Source organism: Brienomyrus brachyistius, chromosome 1 (genome assembly GCF_023856365.1).
Source record: "Brienomyrus brachyistius isolate T26 chromosome 1, BBRACH_0.4, whole genome shotgun sequence".
NCBI classification, from domain to species: Eukaryota; Metazoa; Chordata; class Actinopteri; order Osteoglossiformes; family Mormyridae; genus Brienomyrus; species Brienomyrus brachyistius.
Window position 1 is genome coordinate 19,480,728 of NC_064533.1, and position 25,737 is coordinate 19,506,464.

The 25,737-nt window shown below is 45.7% G+C and overlaps 2 protein-coding genes across 6 annotated transcripts in view; both read right to left on the bottom strand.

Annotated features, from left to right (window-relative positions):
* kmt2ca (lysine (K)-specific methyltransferase 2Ca) overlaps positions 1-14,690 on the bottom strand; it is a 69,669-nt gene extending 54,979 nt beyond the window's left edge. Inside the window, 3 exon segments of the mRNA XM_048969678.1 lie at positions 3,735-3,899; positions 13,788-13,827; positions 14,253-14,690. Of these exon segments, the coding sequence (XP_048825635.1) occupies positions 3,735-3,899; positions 13,788-13,827; positions 14,253-14,256 (209 nt within the window). The 5' untranslated portion in view covers positions 14,257-14,690.
* A 6,427-nt stretch (positions 14,691-21,117) lies between these two features.
* xrcc2 (X-ray repair complementing defective repair in Chinese hamster cells 2) lies at positions 21,118-25,726 on the bottom strand. 5 transcript variants are annotated; one of them, XR_007400731.1, is made up of 5 exons: positions 25,093-25,726; positions 24,547-24,628; positions 23,720-24,225; positions 22,314-22,399; positions 21,118-22,110 (listed from the first exon to the last, which is right to left on the bottom strand). XR_007400731.1 is itself a non-coding variant. In XM_049030854.1 (4 exons), the coding sequence occupies exons 1-4, from the start codon at positions 25,129-25,131 to the stop codon at positions 22,870-22,872; spliced, it is 639 nt and encodes a 212-aa protein (XP_048886811.1). In that variant the 5' UTR covers positions 25,132-25,726; the 3' UTR covers positions 22,528-22,869. The 5 variants fall into 5 exon arrangements, 4 of the variants coding, with proteins under 4 accessions (XP_048886811.1, XP_048886796.1, XP_048886787.1 ...); XM_049030854.1 differs by lacking the exons at positions 21,118-22,110; positions 22,314-22,399 and adding an exon at positions 22,528-22,881; XM_049030839.1 differs by lacking the exons at positions 21,118-22,110; positions 22,314-22,399 and having other exon boundaries at positions 23,023-24,141; positions 25,093-25,723.
* Positions 25,727-25,737: the final 11 nt, after the last annotated feature.

Here is a 25,737-nt window from a genome sequence, read left to right on the forward strand (position 1 = left end):
TTCCCTCTGAGCTCCATCCTGTCCCTAAAACCACCTCTCGTGTTCAACTTAAATCTTAAAACCCTTAATTGCTCTTTACAGGCAAAAAAATGCAGGAAACTTCACAGCAAGGTTTTCATTTTTCAGGGTATTCACGCGGGAAATGGAGTGACCCGACAATTAACTCGGCCAAACAATACCTCTCGCTTGAAGTCGGAAGGCATCGGATATCGAGTTGGGTTTCCGGGCGAGACGGATCCCATGGCCATGCTCTAATCAATGACCTATATCAAGGAGAAAGTAGGGCAGGATCACGTAAGCCCCCAGGTCAGGCCTAAGCCCAGTTGGCCGAGGCTGGCCACCATCAGGGAATCCAGAAGTTGGGGCCCAACGCAGCAGTGTGTGGGAAAAAGTCACCAGTTATCATGAGGACATTATGGAGAATTTAAGGAGAGGCCCAAAGTTAGAACAATTATAACACTGACTAGGACACAACAGAGGAACCTCCTAACATAGTAGGGAGGGGCTCAGTGGCTTGTAGGTTCAAATCCTTGTGCCCCTTAGTCCCTGGAGCGATCGGGAGGTTATCCGACCCTTGAAATACATGTTGATTCAGAAATAAAGCATCTGCTAATGAAAAATAATGTAATGGGTAGGAAAAGGGCAGCCGTGTGTTCAGGAGGGGAGGGCAAACACACCAAGTCAGCCCCGGCCTCCTTTCTCAGACTCCCAGAAGCCATTGCATCGTCTTTAAGAGTGCACGCTGAATTATACATACATATCATGCTTATCTGTCACTGCGGAGTGTTCCTGCTTTCTGAGGAGGCATCGCTAAATGGATTTAACGTGTCCCCACTCCCCCGAAGAAGGCAGGAAAAAAAAACGCTTAATCCAGGTGACAGGATAATTAGTGACAGAAAGTTTGAAAAAGCACTAAGATACCAGGAGGGGGAAATGACACGGTGAACAAGGCATGCCGTGCTTGAGTGAGCATGGCTTTAGATGGGTTTTATCCCTCCTCCCCCCTTAATGAGTCACCAAGAACCAGGGAAGGCTGGGAAATCAAATCCTATATCATTTCCACATTTCACTGCACTATCCATCATCTGGTACCAGCACCATTAGGGCAGTGAAGTTGACACGAAAAAAAGACCCCAGCAAACACTCATCTTCATCAGAGTCATCATCATCCAACAATAACAACAATGCAAGCAACCTCGCTGATGTCTGTTGGCGCTATTATACTCCCCAAACCATGATAAGAGGTTGTACGAGGATTTACAGCTTGACCGACGTGCCCTGGAATGTTCAGCAAGCAAACCCGTAACACCTAACACACCTAGAATGGGCCAACTGGTCCCTCACCTCTCACACAGGGCTGCTCATGATGATCATGATCATGATGAAGATACTTCAATTTCCCCTAAACCTATCTTGCACCCCATAGGTGAGAGCAAATTTGGCAGTGAAGGGCAGCAACTCATAACCCCCAGCTCTCTGGGCCCTGTTAAGGGCCTTGCTCAAGCATCCACAAAAGTGCTGAGCCCAGACTTGAACTGACGACCTTCCGATCACAGGCACAGAGGCTTAGCCCACTGAGCCACAGGCTGCCCCCTTGTAAAGCCCCATTCTCACTGCCTCTATGGTCCAAGATTAAAAATAATCCTGGAATTCCTCTCCAGCACAAGACCCATACGACTTACACACACACAAACTTCCTTACACACCTGCCCGTCCCCTCCTCACCACAGGCCTTTATGTTATAAACTTATTATCAAGATCACACTACAGTGAGGGAAAACTGAAAGAGTGGAAAAGGGAAGGGGGAGGAAGGGGCGGAGCAAAAAAACTAGTGACACAAGTAGTTCCAGCTCTGAGGGAGGGAGAGAAAACCAGGCATGGAGCGTCAGTGGGAAGCAGACACACCCCCTCCTGCCTAAGTACACACTGTCGACTTCTAGCACAGGCCCCCCCCAAAGGTCAAAGTTTTTATTTGTAATGCTGATGTGTTGCCTAAACAAAGTAAACAAATTCTTTGGTGACAGAAGACACAGGAGAATTTGAAAAACAACTCTGACCAGCACTGAAATACAGCACTGCAGCGAAAGGTCGAGCTGAACGTTTTTACGGTATAACACACGCCAACATCCCTCCGACACAAATCCACAGGGACAGGGAGCCGCCTACCCATAATAAGCCAGGAAACTGCCTGAAGCCGTACTCTGACGTGCCATGCCAGTCTAACCCGCTCCAGAAGGCTAGGATGGTTAAGCACTATGACCCGTATTTCATTTGATCTTCAAGCCTCCCAAAATAAGTCAGCAGTGGTGGTGGGGGGGGGGGGACCATGAAACCAGAATCCTGAATTTCCAGGCAGTAGGAACAGTCACAAAAACTGCAAATTAAACGAAGATTTTTTTAACATTCAGTCTCCTATGGATTGGGAATGTCATATCTATAATGAGCCATTCATCACAAACTGATCATGGCACCCAGACAACCACGGACTGGCATTATTGGGATTTTACACTGCCACAATGCGGATACCTATTCGTACAGGTAATTCACATGAAGTCTTGTGAGAGCCTGATGGCAGTGGGGTAAACAAAACCGTATTTGCAGAGCAAAAGCAAAGTCACAGACTATATTTGATTATCCTTAAAGGTAACCTCCTATACTGTGTTGGAGAAAGTTTAACAGGCATCATGATGACAAGGATGGGTAACTTGAAGGCTTTTCCAGCAAGCAGTCCCTTCCTACAGCACGTTGCAGTGCCTCAAAGTGACACCATTTCCTCTATAATTATCACGCAGCACATTCTCACTCCATCGAAGCTAAGTTGAGCGTCATACCTGAGGTTTGCGGGCACATTCTGTTCACCGTAAGGTGGCCAAAAGGTGGCCACCTGAATCTGCTTCAGCTTCGCTGAAAAGTATGACTGGACGCCACCACCAAAAGACTGATGGAGGTCAGGGTGGAGGGACAAGTCCTCAACTAAATATCGATCAGGGATGGTGAGGGTACACATATATACATCCGGGAAGACCAAAATAACCACGCCAGGCCACATGTGCAATAATTAGGCGGTGACATCAAGCTCTGGGCCTTATCTATGACCTCCCAGTTGTTTCTAGGGCATACGTGATTTGGGGGGGAGGGGAGATGCAATATGTAATTTACAAGACACCACTTCCGCTCCACCGCTCCTCAGATGAGGAGACCCTTTTGTGTCCTTCCAAAGAATCCCCATCTGAAAAAGCAACTTCGCCACCCCACCACACCCTAACTCCCTCCCCCCGGCACTTCCTGTTTCATTACCAAGTCAAGATGAGGGTACTGAATGGCAGCATTTTTTTGGGGGGGGAGAGGGGGGGGTGAAAGCCTTGCAGGGTATTTAACAGATGCACATTAAATAATTTCCTAATTTCCATCAGATCCTCAAAATCTAATTTAACAGACCTTGAGGCGCTTAGAACACCTGTCATCAAGATATCTCAAAAAGCATATTTAAAATGCCACACCCTCTTGTCTTGTTCATACTACATCCATGTCTCCATTACCCATCACTCCCCATCCCCCGCAAACCAGCATAAAGAATCATGGTAAATGACCCTACAACATACAGCAACAACCACCAAACAATGGGTACAACAAGCTTCCGCTCAGTACTTTCTTGGACTAAATCAAGTGAGAAAAGGCACAACCACCCCCGGACAGGATTTACCCTCTTCAGAATGCCATACATCTACACTTACTCCTTCCTGGACTTTGGCGTGCCAGTGACAGCATCCTTGCGAGGCCGACCCCGGGGGCGCTTGTCGGTGACGGTAGGGCTCCCGTCGGGGGTGGTCCCGGCGCTGCCCGGGGGCGGTGATGGTCCACGGTCAGAGGCCTCCTGACTCTTGTCCTCTGATGACATTCTGGAGAGAGGGGGATGGGTCACTGTTAAAAATCACCGCTCAGGAAGCTTTAAATGTTTCACATAACGAATTCCCCCAAGAGATAAAGACCCCAAAACCAAGGTAACTTGGGAAAAACAAATCAAAGGTCAGCCAAGAATGAGCGAGTGACTTCCAAAACATGTATCTGACAGGGAGAAACAAATGCCAATCATGTGATGGACAGCAAAGCGACCACTCATAGCTCCGCCCCCCAATGAGCATTCATACATGGATGCTCTTTGGGTATTCAAAAGCCATCATAATCAGAAACCCGTTCTAGTCTGCAAGGGGTCTGCTTGTCAGACATCCTACAGCCATTTCGAAATCACACATTGATGTTTAAACCAAAGGCACAGAAGCACTACCCAAAGACAAGATGGCGTTCCCCAACTTCAGCATTTTAACTGGCCACTACAACAGTCCAAACTACAGCTGAAAAGACCACAACAGCGCTGCAATAATCCTGGCGACGCCGGCGACCAGCCCATCGAGGCAGAAACAAAAAGCCGGACTCGACCGAGAGAGTCCGAGCCAAAGTCCAACAAGGCCCCCCAGCCCATCAAGAGGAAGGGCAAGGAGAGGCAGGCAAAGAGGTCTGGCAGAACCCAAAGCATTACAAGAAAACAAAACCAGGATTAAAGAGACTGATCAATCATCTAAACGAGGACAAGATCGAAAGACGCTATACAAAACAGTTATGATCATAAGCTGGGGGGGGTGTTGCTTGCTAGGATCCCCTGCATAGGAAGGAGAGCGAGTTGCTGGTGAAATCAGCACTGGTATCGACAGCAGGCACATGGAGGCCAGCGCAGACGATGCTGCCGGCGGGTTTCTGCGGAAGGAGGCGCAAATTAATTTAGAAATTCCCTTTTCAGTCGAGTCACACCATGCGAAAGTACGTGGGGCTGTATTTGAATGTGATTTTAGCCGGAGGGATAGTGTCGGTGTCTCAGGGGGGGGCAGCTCCTGTTCAGATGGCTCATGGGCTCCAGCTGACCAGAGTGCCTCTTGCTGAGACACATGTGCACACATGCACAGGCAGGCAGGCGTCTGAGCGCTTTTAAAACGGGCAGAATGACACGTCACTTTCAGAACTCTGAGCCAAGTCAGCTCTCAACATGGCGGCCCCCACCCCCCCTCCCTGCCCCGAGCGACGACGCAGCATTACACCAGCTACACCGGGTACCTGACGTCACGGTGATTGAAGCCTGAGTGCAACACACCATTCAGGGGCAGCGTGCATGCAGGCAATGCCACACCTGCGCTACCTTTTGCCATTCACATTGCCGACAACTGATGCAAGTATTCCTTTATATCGCAAATTATATTCACCGCCATTTTTATTTGCCACAGTTTGCAGGAAGTAGACAAGAACATCACTATGGTGTGCAGGACAAAAAACAAACACTAGCAAAATTTTTAAAAAGCACACACACACACACACACACACACACACACACACACACACACACACACACACACACACACACACACACACACACACACACCAATGAGGATGCAAGTAACCAACCACCACACTGCCTCAGACACCCAGCCAATCAGAAGGGAACATGTCAAACTTTGCTGAAATAAAACACTTCCTTCTCCTCTATTCCACATCACTCCATCAGACTGATAAATGGGTTATTACCTACTCAAACAGGAAAAAGTGTTTACAGGACAGGTGGGGGGAGGAGTGTTTGAGTGTTTTTTATGTCAGCACACGGTGGGAGGGGGACACGCTATTTTTTTTTTAATGCATGATGTAACACATGCTGCCTTCCTAACCACTGAACCTTTCAGAGGGCTGCAGTGCATAAAACTTTCACCATTGTGATGCCCCTAGATAAACAAGCCAAAACTGGCATTTCAGAATTAGCGACAATTAATTGCCATGGTGACGATGTCTCGCACCCTCACTCACTCACTCACACCCCCACGTCTGAATCTTTCTGAGCTGGACCGTGTGCAGCCATTTCATTTCATTCATTATTAATGCAGTTTCGGGACTTACAGCAGCCTCTCCAATTTCTTTGTAATCACTCAGTGCTCTGTTGTTGTTTACCTCGGTGGTACACTTTCAATAGCCCGTCCGTCCGTCGCCGTGGCAGACTGAGGTGTGACGGAGTCACGGCTGGCCTCGGAGAAGATCAGGCTTTCAGGGAGACTGTATAAATGTCCATCATCCCGGCCCTCCACCAAAGGATATACACTCACGAGAAAGCGAAGCGTTTTTCAAGCTAACAGAACGAGAAACATAACATCGCGCTTGAGGATTTCTCTAGAACATTCCAGATCCTTGCGTAAAAGTTAGGGGTACCAGGTACCTCCTTGGAAACTCACAGGTGACTAAAGGCCTAGACTGACTTACGGAGAACCTCCTTTGAAGTTCATCTGCCTCATGTCTATCCCCAGCTCGCAGCCAATACCATGGGAGCAGCAGGATTACTGTCAAGGCATAACAGCGCTGCACCCGGTACAGATACTGAATCATGGAGCAGGGCCGCTTCAAAAGTATGGCTAGATCTGCAGGAACCTTTACCCAGAGGTGCGCTCTCAAGCCCCAGCAGATCACCTGCTACTTTCAGATAAGTTTAAAAAAAAAAAAAAAACTACATTTGGAAACCAATGACGACACACTTAGACACAAGAATTTGAGTGTCAAACAAAAGGAAAGACTTCTGCAGTCCCATGGCTTTGGAGGAGCAGGAGCTGGTCAGGAAGGTCCGAACAAGGCGAAGGCAAACAAAAAAGTGCGCGCTGTTGCACGATGGAGTTGTGAATGGTTCCATTCCTCCCCCCTCGCTTGTAACCAGAGGTAACAGGAAGCATCCCGCAAACCCCCCCCCGCCGCACCTTGTCATAACACGGGAACCGAAACATGTTGACCTGCTGATCTGTGGCATACACCTGTCAAAAGTTCTGACACCGTAACCAGGAAAATGCCGAATTTGGAAAGAATTCCCAGCCACACACTCCCTGGGCTGGAAACACCGTTGCAAAGTCAGGCGGTCAGATGGGTGGAATTTTAGTGCGGATGGAAACGTCAGCTTGCCGATTTAATTCTCAGTCGGGAAGCCAGCTGCCGGATCTAGGTGAACGCAGTGCGATTTCCGTCGCCACCCAGGACGCTCAGGGACAAACGCTGGACATGTTCTTGGCAGGAATTCCCCTCCGACAGCGGCGGCAGCAGCGGCCTGTGCCAGTGCTCTGGGTAACCCTCGGCTGACACGGAACACTGGGCCAGCCTCGGCTGATGGCCTTTATCACCAGTGACAGCCAGGAACGCCGCACAATAGACACGGGGGATCGAATTAAACCGTCAAGCGAGCTGACTCCCATATGACTCATCAGAAGCGCCTGAGTTGGGGGCGCCAAATTTGTACTTGTGTTACACAGCGTTTGGTCGGTAGCCGTCGTGAACACGCGATAAATAAAAGTATGGGGGGGGAGGGGGGTTCACTGGCGGCTTTGACAAACACCAGTCGGCAGCCGAGAACATGCCGAAGCACCGAAGCCTACAAGAAACATAAAACCCGTTTATATACCTGGAAACGACACATGGTTACAGTTCCTGAGCTCCAGCACACGGCGGCAAGGACAAGCAGAGCCTCAAATGCCGCAGCAGTGAAAACCAGGCGAGGTGCAGGAGCAGGACTTCCCCATTTCCCAGAAGGCATCCCTAAGGCCATAAACAAACATAACCTAAACCGCACACTACTCAAGCAGTGAAGCGTACAGCTAAGAACGTGACTGGGGCTCTGGAGACGACGACATAAGCCACATCTCAATGCTGGAACTGTCCCTCAATGGCCTGAACCCCCTCCCTCTCTAAATGCTGCCTAGCATAGCTAGCTGCTTGCCCTGCCCCAAGAGGGCCACCACCTTCCCCCTACCACGTTGTACTGTGCTTCCTCCAGCCCCGTGGCTGCCCGTTCCCCCCACGAGCACAGGAAAAGAAGCTCCAGCAGCACCACCGGTCACCATCCGGGAACACCCCTGCCGTGCCGGCTCGATCCGAGGACACTCAAGCGGTGGAGGCGGGGAGTCCCTGCCCGGCATGTCGGCGCGACCCCGGCAGTAGCATGTTCTCGCTCGCTCTCTGGACGCCATCCCGGCATCTTCCACCCCGGATGGTGGCGGCGCTCTGCCAATCCCCGCGCCTCTTTCCGGGAAGTGGTGCTCGGCCTCTCCACCCCCTGCCCCCGCCGTAACCCAGGCAACCATGCTTAATTGATGACGGGCTCCGTTTGATGAGCCAACATCCCCAATCATGCTCGGACCACATGGCAGTGTCATCGGATTTTGACCCCCCAAACACCATCATATAAGATTAAAGATCGAGCCTCGCGTAATGGGGCACCATGCTTTTTTGTGACTAACATCCATTTAAAATATAAATGTAGTCAAACTTCAAAGTCTCACGGTATGAAGGATAATAATCTGATAGAACGCTTTTTCTGCTGCAGAATTTTAATAAAGGTTCGGGGTGAGATCATCAATGCCTGGAGACCCCATCTGCCTCTACAAAGGCAAACGCGTGACCTTGTCAAAGGGAAAGAAAAGACTGGAGCTTCTGGGCACGCTGGGACACAGACAAAGTTCCACAGGTTAACTAAGACATTTAGTCTTCCTTTTCACCGAACATGGAAAGCGCTGCACATACCCAGTGCAGACTTACTAGGCAGATGTCTCAAAGGTACATGCAAAACTAGTGAGTATGAGAATGATTTGTGACCTTTATCATTTAATGTATAGCTTACGACAGAGGGGGCAGAAAAACAAGTGTTATAATAAAGAACAGACAAGGTTTAAGTCTATGTTTAGTATTTCTTGCATATGAAAATGAGTTATTTGTTAAAAATCAGGACTGTGCCCTATCGGTTCCGCAAAGTAAAAGTAATATCCCAAATTCAGTAAAGATCATATTGTTAGTGGTGCTCCGACGCAGAAATTTTGAGCAATACCAATAACCAATATATTGTCTAATACTAGGGGGAGGAACTTGCCAAGCTTGCCAACACAGATTAACATTTTTTATTCTGTGGTAAATGAAAGATTGATCTGTGCGCCCAAATTTTATAATAAATCATAAACATGTTGAGACCTTTCATAAGTGGTGAATGAGCTGACAAAATACCTCTTCCTCCACTACAGGGAAAAAAATAAGAATATTTAATGCAAAATAATAACAGTGGGAAAAAAATGTAAATGAATATTTTACCCTGCAGTCCTATCACTTCTTTTCCATTTTCTTCCACGGGCTTCCTACTGGTTCTGCCAACAAAACGTCAGATCAAGGCGCGCAAAAGTTGAACAAATTCAAACTCTGGGCTCAAGTTCACCGAGCCATGTGATGTGCTGACCATCACTCTGCAGAAAACTGCTGCAGTGCCACGCAATCCATTTAAAAAAATGGGTTTATGTACACAGGAGAGTTTTTGCTGCATTCGGTGAAAAAGTGCTTTTTCCTAACTGACAGAATCAGTTTATAGGAAATTCAACTGTTAGCTGCAACTGTAAGCTAACTCCCATTTTCCAAAATCTTAAAACTTTCTCACATACTTCGAAATTTAAATTGGGTATCTAAAAAGGCGAGTTGCAGCCTCAAGACAAATATGTTCTTTCCCACCTCGATGGACAGAGACAGACAAAGAAAAATATAATGACTAGAAGCCTGAACTGCACATGAAATGCAGATGGCTGAGCACCAAACACACTGACACCTCATGTTCCGGTAATATCCACCAATCCTCAGTATGCGCAGGTGGCCCAGTCAATTAACCCCCCCCCCCAGTTCTGGCCAAAGCCCTACAACAAGGAATCATGGGAGTGCTTGCAGTTTAGACCAGGAGCCATTACATTACAAAACTAGCCAGGTAAGAAGAACAGGAGGCGGAGTAGCAGGATGGGATTCCACAGTCAGCCACCCTTGGGGGGGCCATCAAGCCGGTCAGACACCCACGAGTGGCGCCGGCGGGGGCAGACTCACCCCTCCTGGCCCCGCCCGCACCAGTTCATAATGCAAAAGGCTGGACAGAACAGACAGGGATGCAAATGGGTGGGACCACCCCCTCCCCGACACGAAAATGGTTATTGCTCATAGCTGAGCAGGGATGGTATACTGGTGATTTTTTTCTTAATTGGTCATAAAGTTTGAGCATAAGAGTGCCTACTCCCTACCTGGGGGGAGCTTTTTGCAGCCTGCGGCTGGAACATCTGCCTTCTGGGATATGCATGCACCCGTTTCAGTGAGGACGGCTAAGGACAGTAGAGAGCCAGCGAGCCGCTCAAAGCCAAGCGACCAACCAAAGCGGCAAAGGGGGACAAAGGCCTCTGATCAGCCCTTGCTTCCTAACACGCACTAGTTTATTCACTAAACTCGTTTACTTATCCGTTAGCATAACGCGTTACTTTAAGCTTAAGCGGGACCAAACACATTGAGGCTAATTCCATGTATTCACCTGGTGTGGGTTCCAACGGTATCGATCAAGGAACTGTAAAAACCACACACCGCAGCACTGTGTTTGCATACGCACTGGGGGAAAAAAATACCCCCACATTTAACGCACCATTCCCGAGTGCTTTTTAAACAGCATGGCCGAGAGGTCACTCGCGGAAACACAAGGCCACCAGGAATTACGCTCAATAGCATTCCAGCGGCCCCGGGGGCGGCGCAATGGCGAAACCTGCTCATCTGCGTTCGCAATGGTGTTTTTGAGGAGTGCACAGATGACTCAGCCCTGGGCAGACTCGTCGGCAGAGGAAGAAAGGGGAGGGGCTCATTCATAAGCCTCTTCCCAGAAAGTGCAGTTTGACTGGCTGGTCACAGAAGCAGTTCCGCATGAGGGGAACAAGGAAACGTGGCTGTTTTTCTGTTTATGCCGGATGTTGTGCACAGTAACCATATTTCAGGGGGTATGTAAAATATAATACAACAGAGAAGCCTTTCACCAAGCCCATCCTGCTGTCCATGAGACACATATACAGGTGAGAGCAAGCTGAGTGGTCCAAGCACATTCTGCTTTGATATTTAAGCAATACATAGATCAGACTCACAGACTGGGGACCAAGGGGTTCACTTAGGTCCTGTTCGGCGGTAACTTCTGGAGCATGATTAAGAACGCAAGTCATTTTTTTGCACTGCAATTTAATTCAAGCAGATAAAACTTTACTAATAAAAGCCCGAAATATACGTTTTTTTTTTGTTTTTTTTTTTATCTGAGTTGTTCCAAAAGCAAACATAAGTGGCCATGACTTTATGGCCCCTCATGTACCCTCTTTCAGATCCGTTCCACGGTCCATAATCAGGCCAACGTTCAGGTGACAAGATACATTTCAGAGGGGAAAACCTGCATTTGATTATCAAGCTCAAATGGCAAAGGTTTCCAGAAAGGACTGCCATAGTGGATTAATTGGCCATGTAAATTTTCAGCACACGTGCAACCAAAATAAACGTATCGGCCTACAAAAGTATGCATGAAATGTCACATTATCAGCAAACTTTACGGCATGAAGGTATGACACATGGCTGGACATTCATGAATAAAATCCTGCTAGACACAGCACCCAAACAGCCAGCTCAAAACACATCACGGAATTAAATATCCAGGTAAGGAAGTCGGCAACCGCCAGCACTGTTTACACAGACATGTGACTGGCAACACATCACCAGGATGATAATGACAGAACGTATCACGTCTCCACGTTCACGCAGAAGTCCCTGGAAGCGTGGCAGCAAACACATGCCATTCTGCTCACTGGGAAACCAGGCAAGTAGAATAACTGGCTGTCTCTACAACAAGAAAGTCCCCAAACAACAGCAGAGCGAGACGGTGACTCTGAGACGGTGATGAAAAACTAAGATCGCAAAGCAGATTTTATTGTGTAAGCCAATCTTCCCCCAAAGACAGATAGCAAAGCAACCTTTACCCAGCTGTTTCTTTGGGAATTCCGTGGAAAAAAAAAAAAACACTACTGGATTTAAGAGTTAAACCAAGGTCAAAACTATGAAACTATGAAAACAATGATGACTTCTCTGGAGGAAAGAAATTCAAATAAATCCAAAACCAAAAAGACACAACAGAAGTACAGGTGAAAAGGGGGTGAGGAGTGCCACAAACATTTTACGCTAGTTACGCCGTTAATAGATAGTCTCAAATCCACATTCTGCTACAAGTTTCTCAATCAGTATAAAAAAGGATTAAAAAAAAAAAAAAGCAGCAGGATGCCATACCTCCACTTCCAATCCAAAATGTAAAGCCCAGGTACTGGAATGTCTGAGACTCACTGCTTTATTCATATCACCTGTAGAGTCTGGACAACGTGAATCGTGATAACTAATCGAGAAACTAAAATCACAACCTGATTTCAATTTAAGCTTGATCTGCCAATTTAAAAATCACCAAAATTTCACACAAGCAATCGATCATGCAGCAGCCAGACATTTTGAACACCCACAGTAAATAAAGACGTATAAAGAAAACTTCAATAATATCCAAACAATATTCTGGAAAATACATGCTGTATATGTAGTGAAAATGATGAATCCTGGGCATGTACCCAAGCCTCCTTAACAGGCTATAAGGACAGATAATACTGTGGGCACCCTGTGGATCTGGTGGATTCGTTTAACATCGCGATCACCTAAATAAAAGGTAAAACTAAACTAATTGTTAACCAAGTGACAACCATAAACAAAATAACCCTATTTGCTTTAAAGCGACTGTTACTGCTGCCAATTTGCACACTGTTGTAATTCTGTAACACGGTTTACTGTGCATCGCCGCCTGCATGAGTCGGCCTTGTTGCCATTGTACTAATTAGTTTCCTTTTTTCAGCAATAAACAGTAGTTTTAACACTTTACGGCCCTCGATCGCACCCCGTCTCTTATGCAACGAGCACTAATACGTTGTGAAAGCCCGTGTTCAATACACACTTCCAAAGCCAATGGTGTTACACAACCGTATAGAGTACAAGGGCTTTGAGCGCTTCTCGGAGGCGCTGTTTAAACCGGGGAGAAAGCCATGCACGGTTTTTCCAAGACTGGGTGTTTATTTATCCCCACTTTATCGACATGCCACATGGGCCACCGTGCAGGTAAATACTGCGCCATGTGAGACACTCCGGGACTTTAAACTACATGATGCAATGGGTTGGTCATCGGTCGGCCGGGCTGCCATCCTGGCCAGAGCCACCAGATTTCTTCTCTACCAAAATCTACACCAAACTGACAGCTCACATTGAAAACAACTAATGCTCATCTCCTAGAAGTAGCTGTGGACCCGAATAGGAAGCAACCCCGTGACCTATACGCCCGGTTATTATGGAAATTACGTATTGAGCACCGAAAAAGCGTAAAAAGGCATTTATTAAAGCATTAATGGGATGGACTTTGAGGCTCGATGAGAAAGCGATAGGACTTGGGGGACTGGCTGAAAGCTGCGGAGCTGCCTTTAACTGCGCCCGGCGACACAAAAGGCGAGTGCCGGTCCCCCCAGGAAGGCGACAAGCCCCCGGTGCCACACGGGGATAAAAGACAACAGGCATCAGAATAAAATGGGAGGCCTATATATGCTAGGTTTTAAAACGGGCGATTACAAGCTGGCAAGAAATTTAAGAAAAAGCGACAGGGGTGCGCATTTCGAAATGGGGATTATATAACCGGAGAAAGCCGGAGAGGAGCGACCGGGCCCGGCTGCACGTTCATTGTACACTGGGCTCCGGACGGAGACCGAACCGGGCACCGTGGGGGCTGAAATACACCTAAATAATACAAAAAAACACACAAAACTGCGCCCAGACGGGACGCATCAGCACCCAACAAAAAAGGATGTAAAATGACAGTGGGGAGCACAGCTGCTTACCTTTTTAAGCCTAGAAGTTGGAAATTATCGCCTTCATGACCTTTAATGTCAGACAAGGAAGGTGACACTTATTTTGTATTTTTTTTAGGGTCGGGGGGTTGGGGGGATGTCGTTAGGTCGCACTCCAATTGGAAAAAAAGACACAAAAAAGACACAAGCAATGCAGTTATTCGGTTTCAAAGCCACATGACTTGACGGTTATACTTCAAAAAATTAAATAAAATTCTCCAGTCCCCCAGTGAAATGCGAAACGTGTTTGCAGCCGGTCCAAAAAGCGAGCAGTTTATATCTGCTTTCATTAAAAGAGCCTCACTTTCCTTTTCCCGAAGTGCGCCGCAAGAAAAGCAGAAAAAATGGTGTTTTACATCCCCAGTAGCTTCATTCCAGCATGAAAACAAGCGAAGGGAGAAGGTTCTTCGTTTATAACATCCAGTAAATGTAATAAGAGAATAAAAACAAACTTACACATTCACGGGAGGCGGATAATGCTTCCGAAATTGACGCGATTCTTTTCTCTCCGGAGCTTCCCAGCCAACTTACATGAGTGCGGGGTCCCCGGTGCAACTTTCCCCAGACCTTTCAAAACGATTAAGCGCCTTTTGTGTGCTTCTCCCGAATAAGCATCGCTTTCCAGAGTAGGAGAAAATAAAAAAAAAAGAATTTTTCCCCCCTAAAAAAATCTGAAATTCAAAGTTATTGCATTCACTCCATCATGGTGGCCATGTTTGAGAGACCGAAGCACCGCCTGTCAGTGACACTCGGACAAATAGTTCCCCCCGATAAACTTTGAGCTGAGCCCGGATTGTGGATATGGGGGATGTCGATGTAGGACACGCCGGGTATATAAATAAAAAGCAACGTCGGCGGTTCCGAAAACAAGTGAACCGCGGGGCGTTGACGAGAAGGAAGAAGAAAAGCACCGTATTAAAAAAGAAAGTCACAGTGCTAAAGCCCGCGGAGGAATATGCCGAGGCATCCTGCAGGTGAAGAGACTTTTTCAGCCGGGAGACAAGGAGGACCCGGAATGGATTCTACCCGGACCGAATCTGGACCGGAGAGCTTCTCCGCGTCGCCTGTTCTCTCATTTGGGGGGTGAGTGGCCTCTCTAAATTAATCAGAGCGGATATTTTGATTGTGTTTTTGAGTATCTTGAAATTTAAGCCTATTACACGTTCTGCTGTGTATTGGCTTTTTAAATGCAAAGGAATGTTTTTTTTCATGTGTTAAAAGGGATTTAACGAAATCAGAAGTTTGCGATAGAGAGCAATCTCGCATCTTAAAAGATGAATTGAACTGTTTCTATATATTATGTTTTGAAACGCCCCATGACTTTGTAATGGGTAAACTATTCAACCATGTGGATGAATCGCAACACTAAATCGTATAATGGTTTAAACATTTTAAAATATTTCAAAATTTAAAATGTATTGACAATGTAAATATAAAATGTATTTATACTGATCAGGCGTGATTATCCGCCCTTTTCAAATCAAATACGATTTAATAGTAGGCCCATATTTAGAAAATTAAAGGGTTTCTCAGTTCAATTCTTATTTCCGATAAAGAGAGCGGTTCGTGCAAACGGCTGTATATTGTCATCCTCATTAGAATTCTTCCCTCATTTATTAAGAGAAGTTAACTGAAGATCAAGCATCGGATGGAGGAAGTCCAGCAGAACCCAGGTGCAGGCGGATATTGGCTGTCGTTGCTAATAAGAGGGTTCACTGTCTGGAGAGACAGTACTTTACTGATCTGACCATTCACGTATCCATCTATTCAGGCTTTCCTTCTGCACATATACACCAATTTGTGTGGTATGCCCAGTGCCATTAGTCATATGGGAACACGAGGTGTTTTCCTTCTACAAGGTGCTCTGTGTTTGCGTTAGCACATGTATTTTTTAGCAGCGAGTCAGAACGCCGGCTACTCTGCGTTAGCAAAAACCTCTAAATTGCCGGTGAAAAGAGCGGAGGACCCCAGAGCCCGAGGTATCACAACAGCCCTCGTAAGTAAAATGGCATCCTTCACGTCAGCTCAAATATTATTCTCGCAGATGCACCCATTTTCTGCCATAGCGCATTTTCCAGCTCTAAACTCTAAACCCAGGAAATCGGTCACTGTAGACCGCGGTGCAATTATGTCATACTGGCCCTAGTTAAACCCCGTTAGCTGGATTCACTATTCACCGGGGATCGTCATTGTTGAGCCCTCCTGCTATTTGAACCTTTCAATTAAACACACTTTACATCGTCAGATGTCCGCATCAACAGTGTGTTCGTCATGATTATTGCGTGTTTTTTTCCTGCAAAGCTCCAAAACCCACTCCATAAGGTATATTATGGAAGAACATTAACATAAAAGTGGCTCTTTCTATTCAGAAGCATCTCCTTTTCCTGTTTTTTTTTTCCTTTGTTAGGTTTCTGGCTTAAATCAGAGATGCAGTTTGACAATAAGTTCCAATATTAGTGAACCACTAATAGAGCCAAAGCCCTTTGAAACATGATAATTCAACAGAACAAAAGAATAATGATTGGACACACCAATCAATTGGGAACTAATTAGCCCTCTTTGTTTCCTATTCAGCTGTTGAGTATTGCGAGCTATACATTTACAAATGAAGCCAGTGGGACCTCTCCTTCCATAAAGAGGAGTCCCTTTTTTAACCACGAGTCCACCTTGTACCACTGCCATCTTCCACTGAGCAGGTGGTGCAGGCGAGGAAGGTTCATCCCAGCTCCTGGAGACTGCGTGAATGCCAGCCATTATCACAAACTCATTCACCGAAGGTTGCTCATCTGCAGGGACACGTGTAAAGCTGTGGAGGGGGGCATAGGCTGCAGTGAGGCCTGCATTTCCTCGAGTCCCATGGATAGTTCCAGAAGAGGGGTGAAAGGATTGTGCAATGACACCTTGTTTAGCACTGGATGACTTGTAGGGCAAACATGGGAGAATAACACAGTGTTTTTTTTTAATCAAATTATAACCACTTACTGCATTTTTAATGGAATAAATGCAAAATGTGTCATTAACACACTACCTGAGCTAGTAGTAAGAAAGTATTCCACTTACCCAAATAATGCTGCCAATGGCTGAAAAACAATTACAGATGCATCACAGACATTTCTGTTCCGTTGTGATGAGACAATGTGTGAGAGTTAAATTCGTGAATTAATAGTTAGTACAGCCTCAGCACTAAAATACAGTTGTGGCCAAAAGTTTTGAGAATGACACGTTTTGGTTTTCACAAAGTTTGCTGCTTCACTGTTTGTAGATCTTTTTGTCAGATGTTTCTATGGTTTACGGAAGTAAAATTACAAGCATTTCATATGTGTCCAAGGCTTTTCCTGTTTGTATATCTCTTATGTTCATATGTTTTATTTACATTTACATTAAGTTTATGCAGAGTTAATATTTGCAGTTATCCCTTCTTTTTCAAGACCTCTGCAATTCGCCCTGGCTGCTGTCAATCAACTTCTGGGCCAAATTCTGACTGATGGCAGTCCATTCTTGCATAATTAATGTTTGGAGTGGAACTGGGCAGTATGCCCAAAAATTGATATTATGGTATTTTTCAAAGTGATATCGGTTTCACGGTGTACGACAGGTTCTTTTTTAAGTATTACTGGGCGTTCACCACATTTTACAGGACACATTTTTGTTTTACATTTTTGCATTGTTCCCACATTATATTATTAGCCATTGCGCCTATCCGCTACCTTAACGATAACATACGGCTAACATGTTTGTTGGCTAACTGCTTATAGATAAACGGCTAACGTTAAGGTGTGCGCCGGCCAAATTAACAATTTTGATGTGTTTAATAGTTCAGTGTTACTGAAACGCGAAATTTCTCATAAAGACCGGGATGTCGGTCTTTAAGATGCTTCGCCAGGTTTGACATTATCGTACAAATACGATAATTATCGTATGTCTGGCAACTCTAATGTTAACCAGCGCGAACGCCTTCAGCTGCTATGGAGAGGAGGGGAGGGGCTGTGCGAGTGTGTACGTGTACGTGCGCTGTAGCAGTGTGGCGGATGAGGCGAAAACCCGCGCTGTTAGTATCAATAATGGTGAAAATGAGTATCTAATCGGATACTAATTTTTAATATCGATTAGTATCTGAGAATCGGTTTTTGACAACCCAAGTGTCTCATTATTTTCAACTCCAGCGTCAGCTATATCTTCCGTTTCTGATCTTTCGCGGTACATTTTTAGCGGCGCAGCAGGTCCCCCCTTAAACAGTTTCCAGCTTTCCTAACGTTGTGTAGGTTATTTAAACCGGTATAAGAAATATTCATATCATAACAATAATAAAAAATGGTTTTCTGTATGAACCGGTATACCGCCAAGCACTAGTTTGGAGTTTGTCATAATTTGTGGTCAGCATTGTGGTCAGATCCTGGGTTCGGTCCCTGGGTCGGTTGTAGAGCCTTTCTGTGTGGAGTTCTCATGCTCTCCCCATGTTTGTGTGGGTTTCCGCCAGGAGCTCCAGTTTCCTCCCACAGTCCAAAAGTGTGCACGGTAGGTTACTTGGCGACTCTAAGTTGGCCCTATAATTGTGTGAGTGTGCGTGTGACTATGTGAGTGTGTGCGCCCTGTGGTGTGTTGGCGACTGCCCAGGGTTGGTTCCTGCCTGCGCCCATTGTACCTGGGATAGGCTCCGATAACCGCAGTTGATATTAAGCGGTTACGGTGATGGATGTGTGTCCACCCACCTCTCGAGGAATGACCACAAGTTCTCAATGGGATTAAGGTCTGGGGAGTTTCCTGGCCGCTTAGTTATCACTTTTGCCTTATGGAATGGTGCTCCATCACGCTGGAAAAGGCATTATTTATCACCAAACTGTTCTTGGGTGGTTGGGAGAAGTTGCTCTCGGAGGATGTTTTGGTGCCATTCTTTATTCATGGCTGTATTCTTAGGCAAAATTGTCAGTGAGCCCACTCCCTTGGCTGAGAAGCAACCCATCCAGTCTGCTAATTTAACTCAGTCAGCATGACAGAGTGATCTCCAGCCTTGTCATCGTCAACACTGTCACCTGTGTTAATGAGAGAATCACTGAAGTGATGTCAGCAGATCCCTCTGTGGCAGGGCTGAAATGCAGTGGAAATGGGTTTTTTGGGATTAAGTTCATTTTCATGGCAAAGAGGGACTTTGCAATTAATTGCAATTCATCTGATCACTCTTCATAACATTCTGGAGTATATACAAATTGCATAAAAACTTTGTGAAATCCAATACTTGTGTCATTCTCAGAACTTTTGGCCACGACTATGCACAAAGATCAAATTAGCTTATGGTTTTTTCTACGTGTGTGTGGTTAAGCACGTACAGTTTTTGTGAATGAAAGGTCACATGACTGGCAACGTGCCATATGACATTTATGCTATTATCGCTGCTAATTGTTAGGTACGGGGGCGGGGTGGGGTTTGGTTTAGGTACAAACAGCCTGGCCGCATTTGTGACACTGAAAACAAGATGATAACAAAGGCGGAGGGGCCCCGTAAAGCTTAACTAAGTTGGCAAATAATGAAAGAACAACAATGAGCGAGCCAGTTGTCCCTTAATTATTAATCTTTCCTTTTGAAAGACTCTTCTTTCAGCTTTTCTCAGTTATCCACTTTCTCACTGAACTCTGTGCAAATCTTTGAAAACCATCCCAGGGCCACATAAGTCCTTAACCATTTTATTTGGCTTGTATAATTATCAGCAATAAACAAACAGTTTCTAAATGGATTCCTTAGCCAGAAATACACTCGAAAACTTCATAATGTTGTGCGCAGAAGAATACTGTCTCTGCATTGAGTCAGGCTACCCACAGTCCTGAACCAGTGCCTCTATCAAACTTTTCCAGTTCCAGCCGAAGCCCATGTGATACCCTAGGAACATTTCCCCCCCCCCCGCCTCCCAACAATCTTCACCAACTCATTTCAGTTTGATTGGATGGCAGACTTGGAGTACCTTGTACATCAGTGCTCCTCACAGCAGGGAGGGGGGTACAGGCCACCTGCTAAGTCAGCACCCCTCAGAACATGGCGTCAAGGGGAAGAAATGTTTTTATAGCTCAATTTAAGGAGCGCTAACAAGCAGTGTTGTGTGGGGGAGGCTACAAGGGGCAGACACTGGTTCCTTGCTGATGCTTACTATGCTATTACAACAGTTTATCCCGGAAGACCTTTACAGTGAAACCCCAAGTCCAGGGTCAACAAAGGTCTAGTTTAAAGACCCACCAGGAACAGCGCACAAGCATTAATGGCCACCGGGGCAGCGTAAAGACCGACAGGCACTGTAATAAAACCCAAACGCTACTGTTTATAAGGCATAAATCAAAGTCTGAAACAGACTGTTCCCAGCATAGACAACTTCAAAGGTACCTTAAAGGTTCCTCTGTCATCAATCATTTGCGACAGACGCGCCACCAAAACATTAATAAATTCCAGCTTCGCCACGCAATCTGTATAAATGGTGCAAGCCATTGTATAAAGTCTGTTTCAATTTCTATCCATCTCCCACAATGGCACAAACACCAGGAGAACATGTGACCCGCACACATGTAGGTCCAGAGGTGGGAATGAAGTCCCCCAAACCCGGAAGGGTGAGGTTACTGTGGCAACCATGCAACCACTGTGAAGTATAATGCCATTCAGATCACAGATGCATTTAGCATGGCAACACTTTCATTTGCCATTCTCTCGCGAGGTAGCGGATGTCTTGAGAGAAATATGCCTGTTTGAGACGGCTAATTAATATCCCACACTTCACCCCTACATTAAAAAAAATGCACCACCTTATTGCAGAGGCTCTCAGTCAGCAAAGCTGACCTCTCTGTCTTCATGAGGCTGGCCAAGGGCCCATAAAATTAACAGAAAATCACAAATTATACAAACATTTTGGTTACAAGTTGCACACGGGGTGCTGTGTTGCTCTGTGGGTTGCAATGCTGTGCTAGTGATCGGAATGTCGCCGTTTTGAATCCCAGAATTGATTTAATCCTTGGGCTCTTGAGCAAGGCCCTAAACCGCTGACCCAGCGACCGCCCAGCCATGCTTTCTCAAAAAATGACATCATTTTAAGTTAAAGCATCTGATAAATATGTAAAAGATACATAATTCACCTCCGGGGCCTTTAACAGTTAAAAAGAGAAACACAATAACCCGGAGGCCTTGTTCTACACCTTCATGCTGAAAAACATGACAAGGTTTATTTTGATTGCATTGGGGGGGGCATGGGGGACACAGAAACATCGCAAGTTGATATCCTGTTTACATGTAGTGTCCAAAGGGCAACATGTTGCATGCACGTGCAGATGGGGGAGGGGGGGGGGGGGTTAACAGCTGGTGTGACCAGGCCTTCCTACAGAAACTCGTTAATAATAGCTATCTACTTGGAGTTAATTATTCCATGCAGGACGGTTAAGGAGGAGAAGCCACCAAAGGAATATTAGGATTAATGGTGAAAAGTAACCGCAACTGTTATTTACAGTACAGCTGGCGGGTACGGGGGAGCGATTAGCCATATCCGTGCATGGGACACATTTACAGGCCTAATTGCAGGGGCGATTTATGGGTTTTAGAAGGCATTATTATGGGATGCGGCCCACCCGTGTCAGAAGTCAAACGATAATTAGACAAAGTGGAGAGCTTCTCAGCATTAACTCCTACCAGCTGGGGCAATTTTGGCAATTTCCTATTCAGAGGAGGCACAAAGCATGGGACGGGGGGGGAAAGATGCATTTTAGTGGCATTTATATTTCAAAGGATGAGCCCACTGAAGGTTATGTTCAGAATGAGCCGCCAAAACCCAGGGTTGGAAATGATTCATCCAACAGCGCGGTCATGGGGTAAATATTATTCGCTGGTTCTCAGTGTTTGCATTCATTATAAATTGAATTAATTTGCACTTGTGTCCGAATGTAAGAGGACTTAAGAGTGCGTAACTAAGCCTTAGAGCTGTGCAATGCCAGAAAAAAGCCGAAACAGATTTTCCTGAAACAAAAAGGGACTAGAGCTACGGATGACTTTCCTGTTCTTCATGCTCCATGGCTCACGTCCATATCAGATTCACACCATCACCCCCGGTGGCCATTAGCGCCCTCTTCTGGATGATGCAATCCTCCACGATCAGGGGTGGAACACAACATCTACAGAAGTGTTTTACAAGTCCTTCGGTTCCCCCTCCCCACAGTCCACATTTGTCTCCCGGAACACCCGAACCAATCAATCAAGAACGGTGAATATCTGGCATTGGTGTGCTGTGAACTGGGAGGCAGCAATGTGGACAGTCTGGGGGTCCTTCAGGACCAGCTTGAGAAACACTGATCTACTGGATGAAAGAAGGCAAAACACAGAAAATGGGACCAGACCAAAGATGCAGGAGAGCTGTGGAGCAAACAAGCCGCAGTCTTTCCGTATAACAAATGGAGAAAACATATTGAATGTGCTTAATTAATTATACATTAAGGAACAACCATAGAAATGAAGTGGTCGGAATCTTCCCGTGGGAAAGTGTCAATGAAGCCTGCTTACCTGCATGTGCACGACTGCGCGCGGAAAGCGACACATAATCAATCGCCCAAATCCAAAGAAGTAAATGAAATGTAAATTCACAGCCCCTATGAGCAAACCGGAAAAATCCATCAGCAGATCGGTAAACGTGTGTCTCATCATGACTGGCAGGGGAATTTGGTTTGGTTTTGCAGGATAAACTACTCAATGTGTGATGGTAACATGTTAGTTTCTGAAAATTACAGATGCAAACGATTTCATTAAAAAAATAATAAATCAAATAATTTCCCACTAATATACAGCTCTGGAAAAAAAATGAAGAGACAACAGCACAATTTTCAGTTTCACTCATTTCTCAATTTATGGGCATGCACCTGTGTAAAATATACTTTTTGCAAACTGCAGCCTGGCTCTTCACTGCTTCTCATTGATGAAGGGCTTCTTCCTTGCTTTATGGGTCTTCAGTCCTGCTTCTAGGAGCCTGATACAAACTGTTTTTTGGTCGTTCCCACAGTCTCCTGCTTCACCTGGTGGCCTGGAAGCAACCTGCCGCTCAGTGCAGCCTTCTGCCAGCAGATCAGGCATTAAACTAGGATTCACAAATAGAGATTCATTTTAATGGTCTCTTAATTTTTCCAGAGCTGTATTTTTCTGACTATATTTTATGTTTCAGTCACATCACCATACTTCTAATTTACTGAATAGGTAAAATATAAAAAAATAAAAAGACTTTAAAACAGGAGGTCAGTTTTAGTTTTGTTTTCGCTGTACAACATTGTCCCCACAGAAGATAATGGGGATAATTTCCATTTATTTTACATATTTAGTAACGGTTCTCAAAAATGTTCTCTGCTTCACCCAATCCGCCCTACAGCATTCAGCTATCAATTTAAACAAACAATAGTTTTTTTATACAATAGTAATAAATTAAAATAAAAAAAAAAAACTGAACCAAAAATGTTGCTACAGCAGTATTTCCCAGTCCAATCCTCAGGGACTCCCAGCCAGTCCACATTTTTTTTTGTCTCTCTTAGCTCCTGCCAATCAAGAACACCAACTACCTGGTGTGTTAGTGCATTAGGACCTGGGAGAGTGTGAAAATGTGGGCTGTCTGAGGGGCCCCGAGGACTGGATTGAGAAACACTGGACTTCAGGCATCTGACACAGACATCCGTCGATCACACCCAGTGAAGGTGGCATCAGAGGAACTGGATCCCCGCATTGGTCATGCAAAACGAAGATCTCTTTGTGCTGTTTGTCCTGCCACTGGAGGACACTGCAGTGAACACCTGCTTCCTCTCATTTGTCATGTTCGCTTTCGAAAACAGCACCCTGTGTGTAACTATCCTCTGCCAGGGCCTGCACAGGTAGACCTTAGTGAAGTCGCTGGGGGCGACTGAGCGCCGTTTCCAGGAAGTCCCGCCTACCTCAGCCACCTCCTCTGCAGAGTTACTCCTCATGACGGCATGAGTGGTGGCAAACACTGCAATGCGGTGCTCCTTCACGATTTTCTCCAGGAGTTCGGCGATCCTCCGGAGGTTGGCCTCCTGACGGGCCACGCTGTCCCCCCCATTGTATTTATCCACCCAGTAGAAGGCGGAGATGCTGTCGATGACCAGGAGGCTCAGGGAGGGCCGGTTGAGGAGTGTGCCCTCCACATGGTGCAGCGTGAGCAGCAGCTGGAGGCTGCTGGAGCAGTGGACTACCGATATACGGCACAGGCATGCTCGCAGAATCTCCTCTGAGCCCTGGGGCAGCCGGTGCTCCAGGATGGACACCAGGCGCAGAATGTCAAAGTGGTAGTCAGTGTCCACGTACATCACTTCCACCTCCAGGCCACCAAGCTCCCCTGGGAGGATGCAACAGGTCACCAGGTGGTACAAGGTCTCTGTCTTGCCTGTTCCTTCCATACCGTGGAACTCGACCACATCTCCTGTGGATGGGAGGAAGCCAGAGGCAGGAGCTACAGAAGCACCAAGACTAATCCTACCATTAAAGGCTCCTTGAGCGTTATCAGGTAGATGTTCCTTAACCCCACCCTCCTTCCCATAATCCACCACTGCATAGGCGAAGGTACTTTACATAGTATCTAGAAAAGGGAAACTCAACCTCGATATGCTCAATGTTAAATGCAGCTACTGAGAATGAATTTCAAACTGATACATTTATTTACCAGACATTTTTGTTCAAAATCAAGTATACATGAGGCACAGTATATACACAAATACATGCTTCTGTTTCAGTCAACACTTACCCTGAGCTGGACAACAGTCATCAGGAAAAAGCTGAAAATCTAACCCCTTCAGGCATCGTTTTCCTTCAAGTCTGGCAAGCAGCTGAGGAATAACATCATGCATTTACCATCTAACCAATAAATACCTATAAGGTACTATATACAAGTACTACTGTATACAAAAGTACAGTGAATAGCTTTATGAAGTGCGAAATATGCTAGTGCAATGTGAAAATGACCCAAGACAGAAACCAGATTGATAAATCTTGCTCTTAACTTATCAAACGTACCAGAAAATATTTTTCTCCCTCAATCGTTCATCGTGATAATTGTGTATTAAAACTGGGTCAATCAGGAATGTAAATAAGATTTTATTTAGAGCACCTTCGTTTAACTTACTAAGAAAAGCTTCTCAAACAAGACCGACGGAAAACAGCTCAGAATTTTGGAAACTTCAGCCTCGGCCCTTCAATTAGCCTACATGTTTTCTTTATGTAGGCAGCTAGCGACTTAGCTTTCCAGGTAAAATCCCATTACCAAATCGTCCCCCGTTTTCCCCAGCTATACCTGCGCCCCGGATTCAGAGGACCTTGATGGATGCGTCATGCCGCGATTAACTCATGCCACTGCACACCTACAGCTTTCAGGGTGCTACTTCCGGCTACTTCTCGTGGTCCTGTCCTTACCGTACCATATGGCATATACGCGCACCTTAAGTTTTGTTTTAATACCTTCCTCTAGATTTATTAGCTTTTCTGCAAATATACGGAATCATATAATATTAATTTCGGATTATATCATCGTTCTGCAAATGTTACAAAAAGTTTCTGTTAGAGTTAGTAAAAATAGAGATATTTAAGTTGCAAAACGTTTTAAATTGCTAAAAATGCTGCTAAAATCAGAAAATATCCTTCGAATTTCACGTATACGTTTAGCTTTCGAAACTTTACCGGTAAGTATGCTAGAATAAAACGGTACAGCTCATAAACACAAATTACAGGATGATAAATGTAATCTTTTTTATTGGAGTCGTGAAAGCGATTTCTTTTTAGAGGATACAAAAACAGATATAATGCTTCAACGATGTTCTTATAGAATCCATTTGAGAGGTTTCATGATTTGCCATAGTAAGTTCCACGCTAGGTGCTGCTGTGCAGGAGTTATCAGGAGTTTGGCAAGAGTCTGGTTTCACTCACACACACACAGGTATAC

Excerpts from the sequence above, each read along its gene's own strand:
- xrcc2 (XM_049030830.1), bottom strand. The coding sequence starts at position 25,131 with ATGACGCATCCATCAAGGTCCTCTGAATCCGGGGCGCAG. Across the intron at positions 24,629-25,092 it reads CCTCTGAATCCGGGGCGCAG|CTGCTTGCCAGACTTGAAGG; the intron begins GTATAGCTGGGG and ends GTTATTCCTCAG. Across the intron at positions 24,226-24,546 it reads TGACTGTTGTCCAGCTCAGG|GAGATGTGGTCGAGTTCCAC; the intron begins GTAAGTGTTGAC and ends TCCCATCCACAG.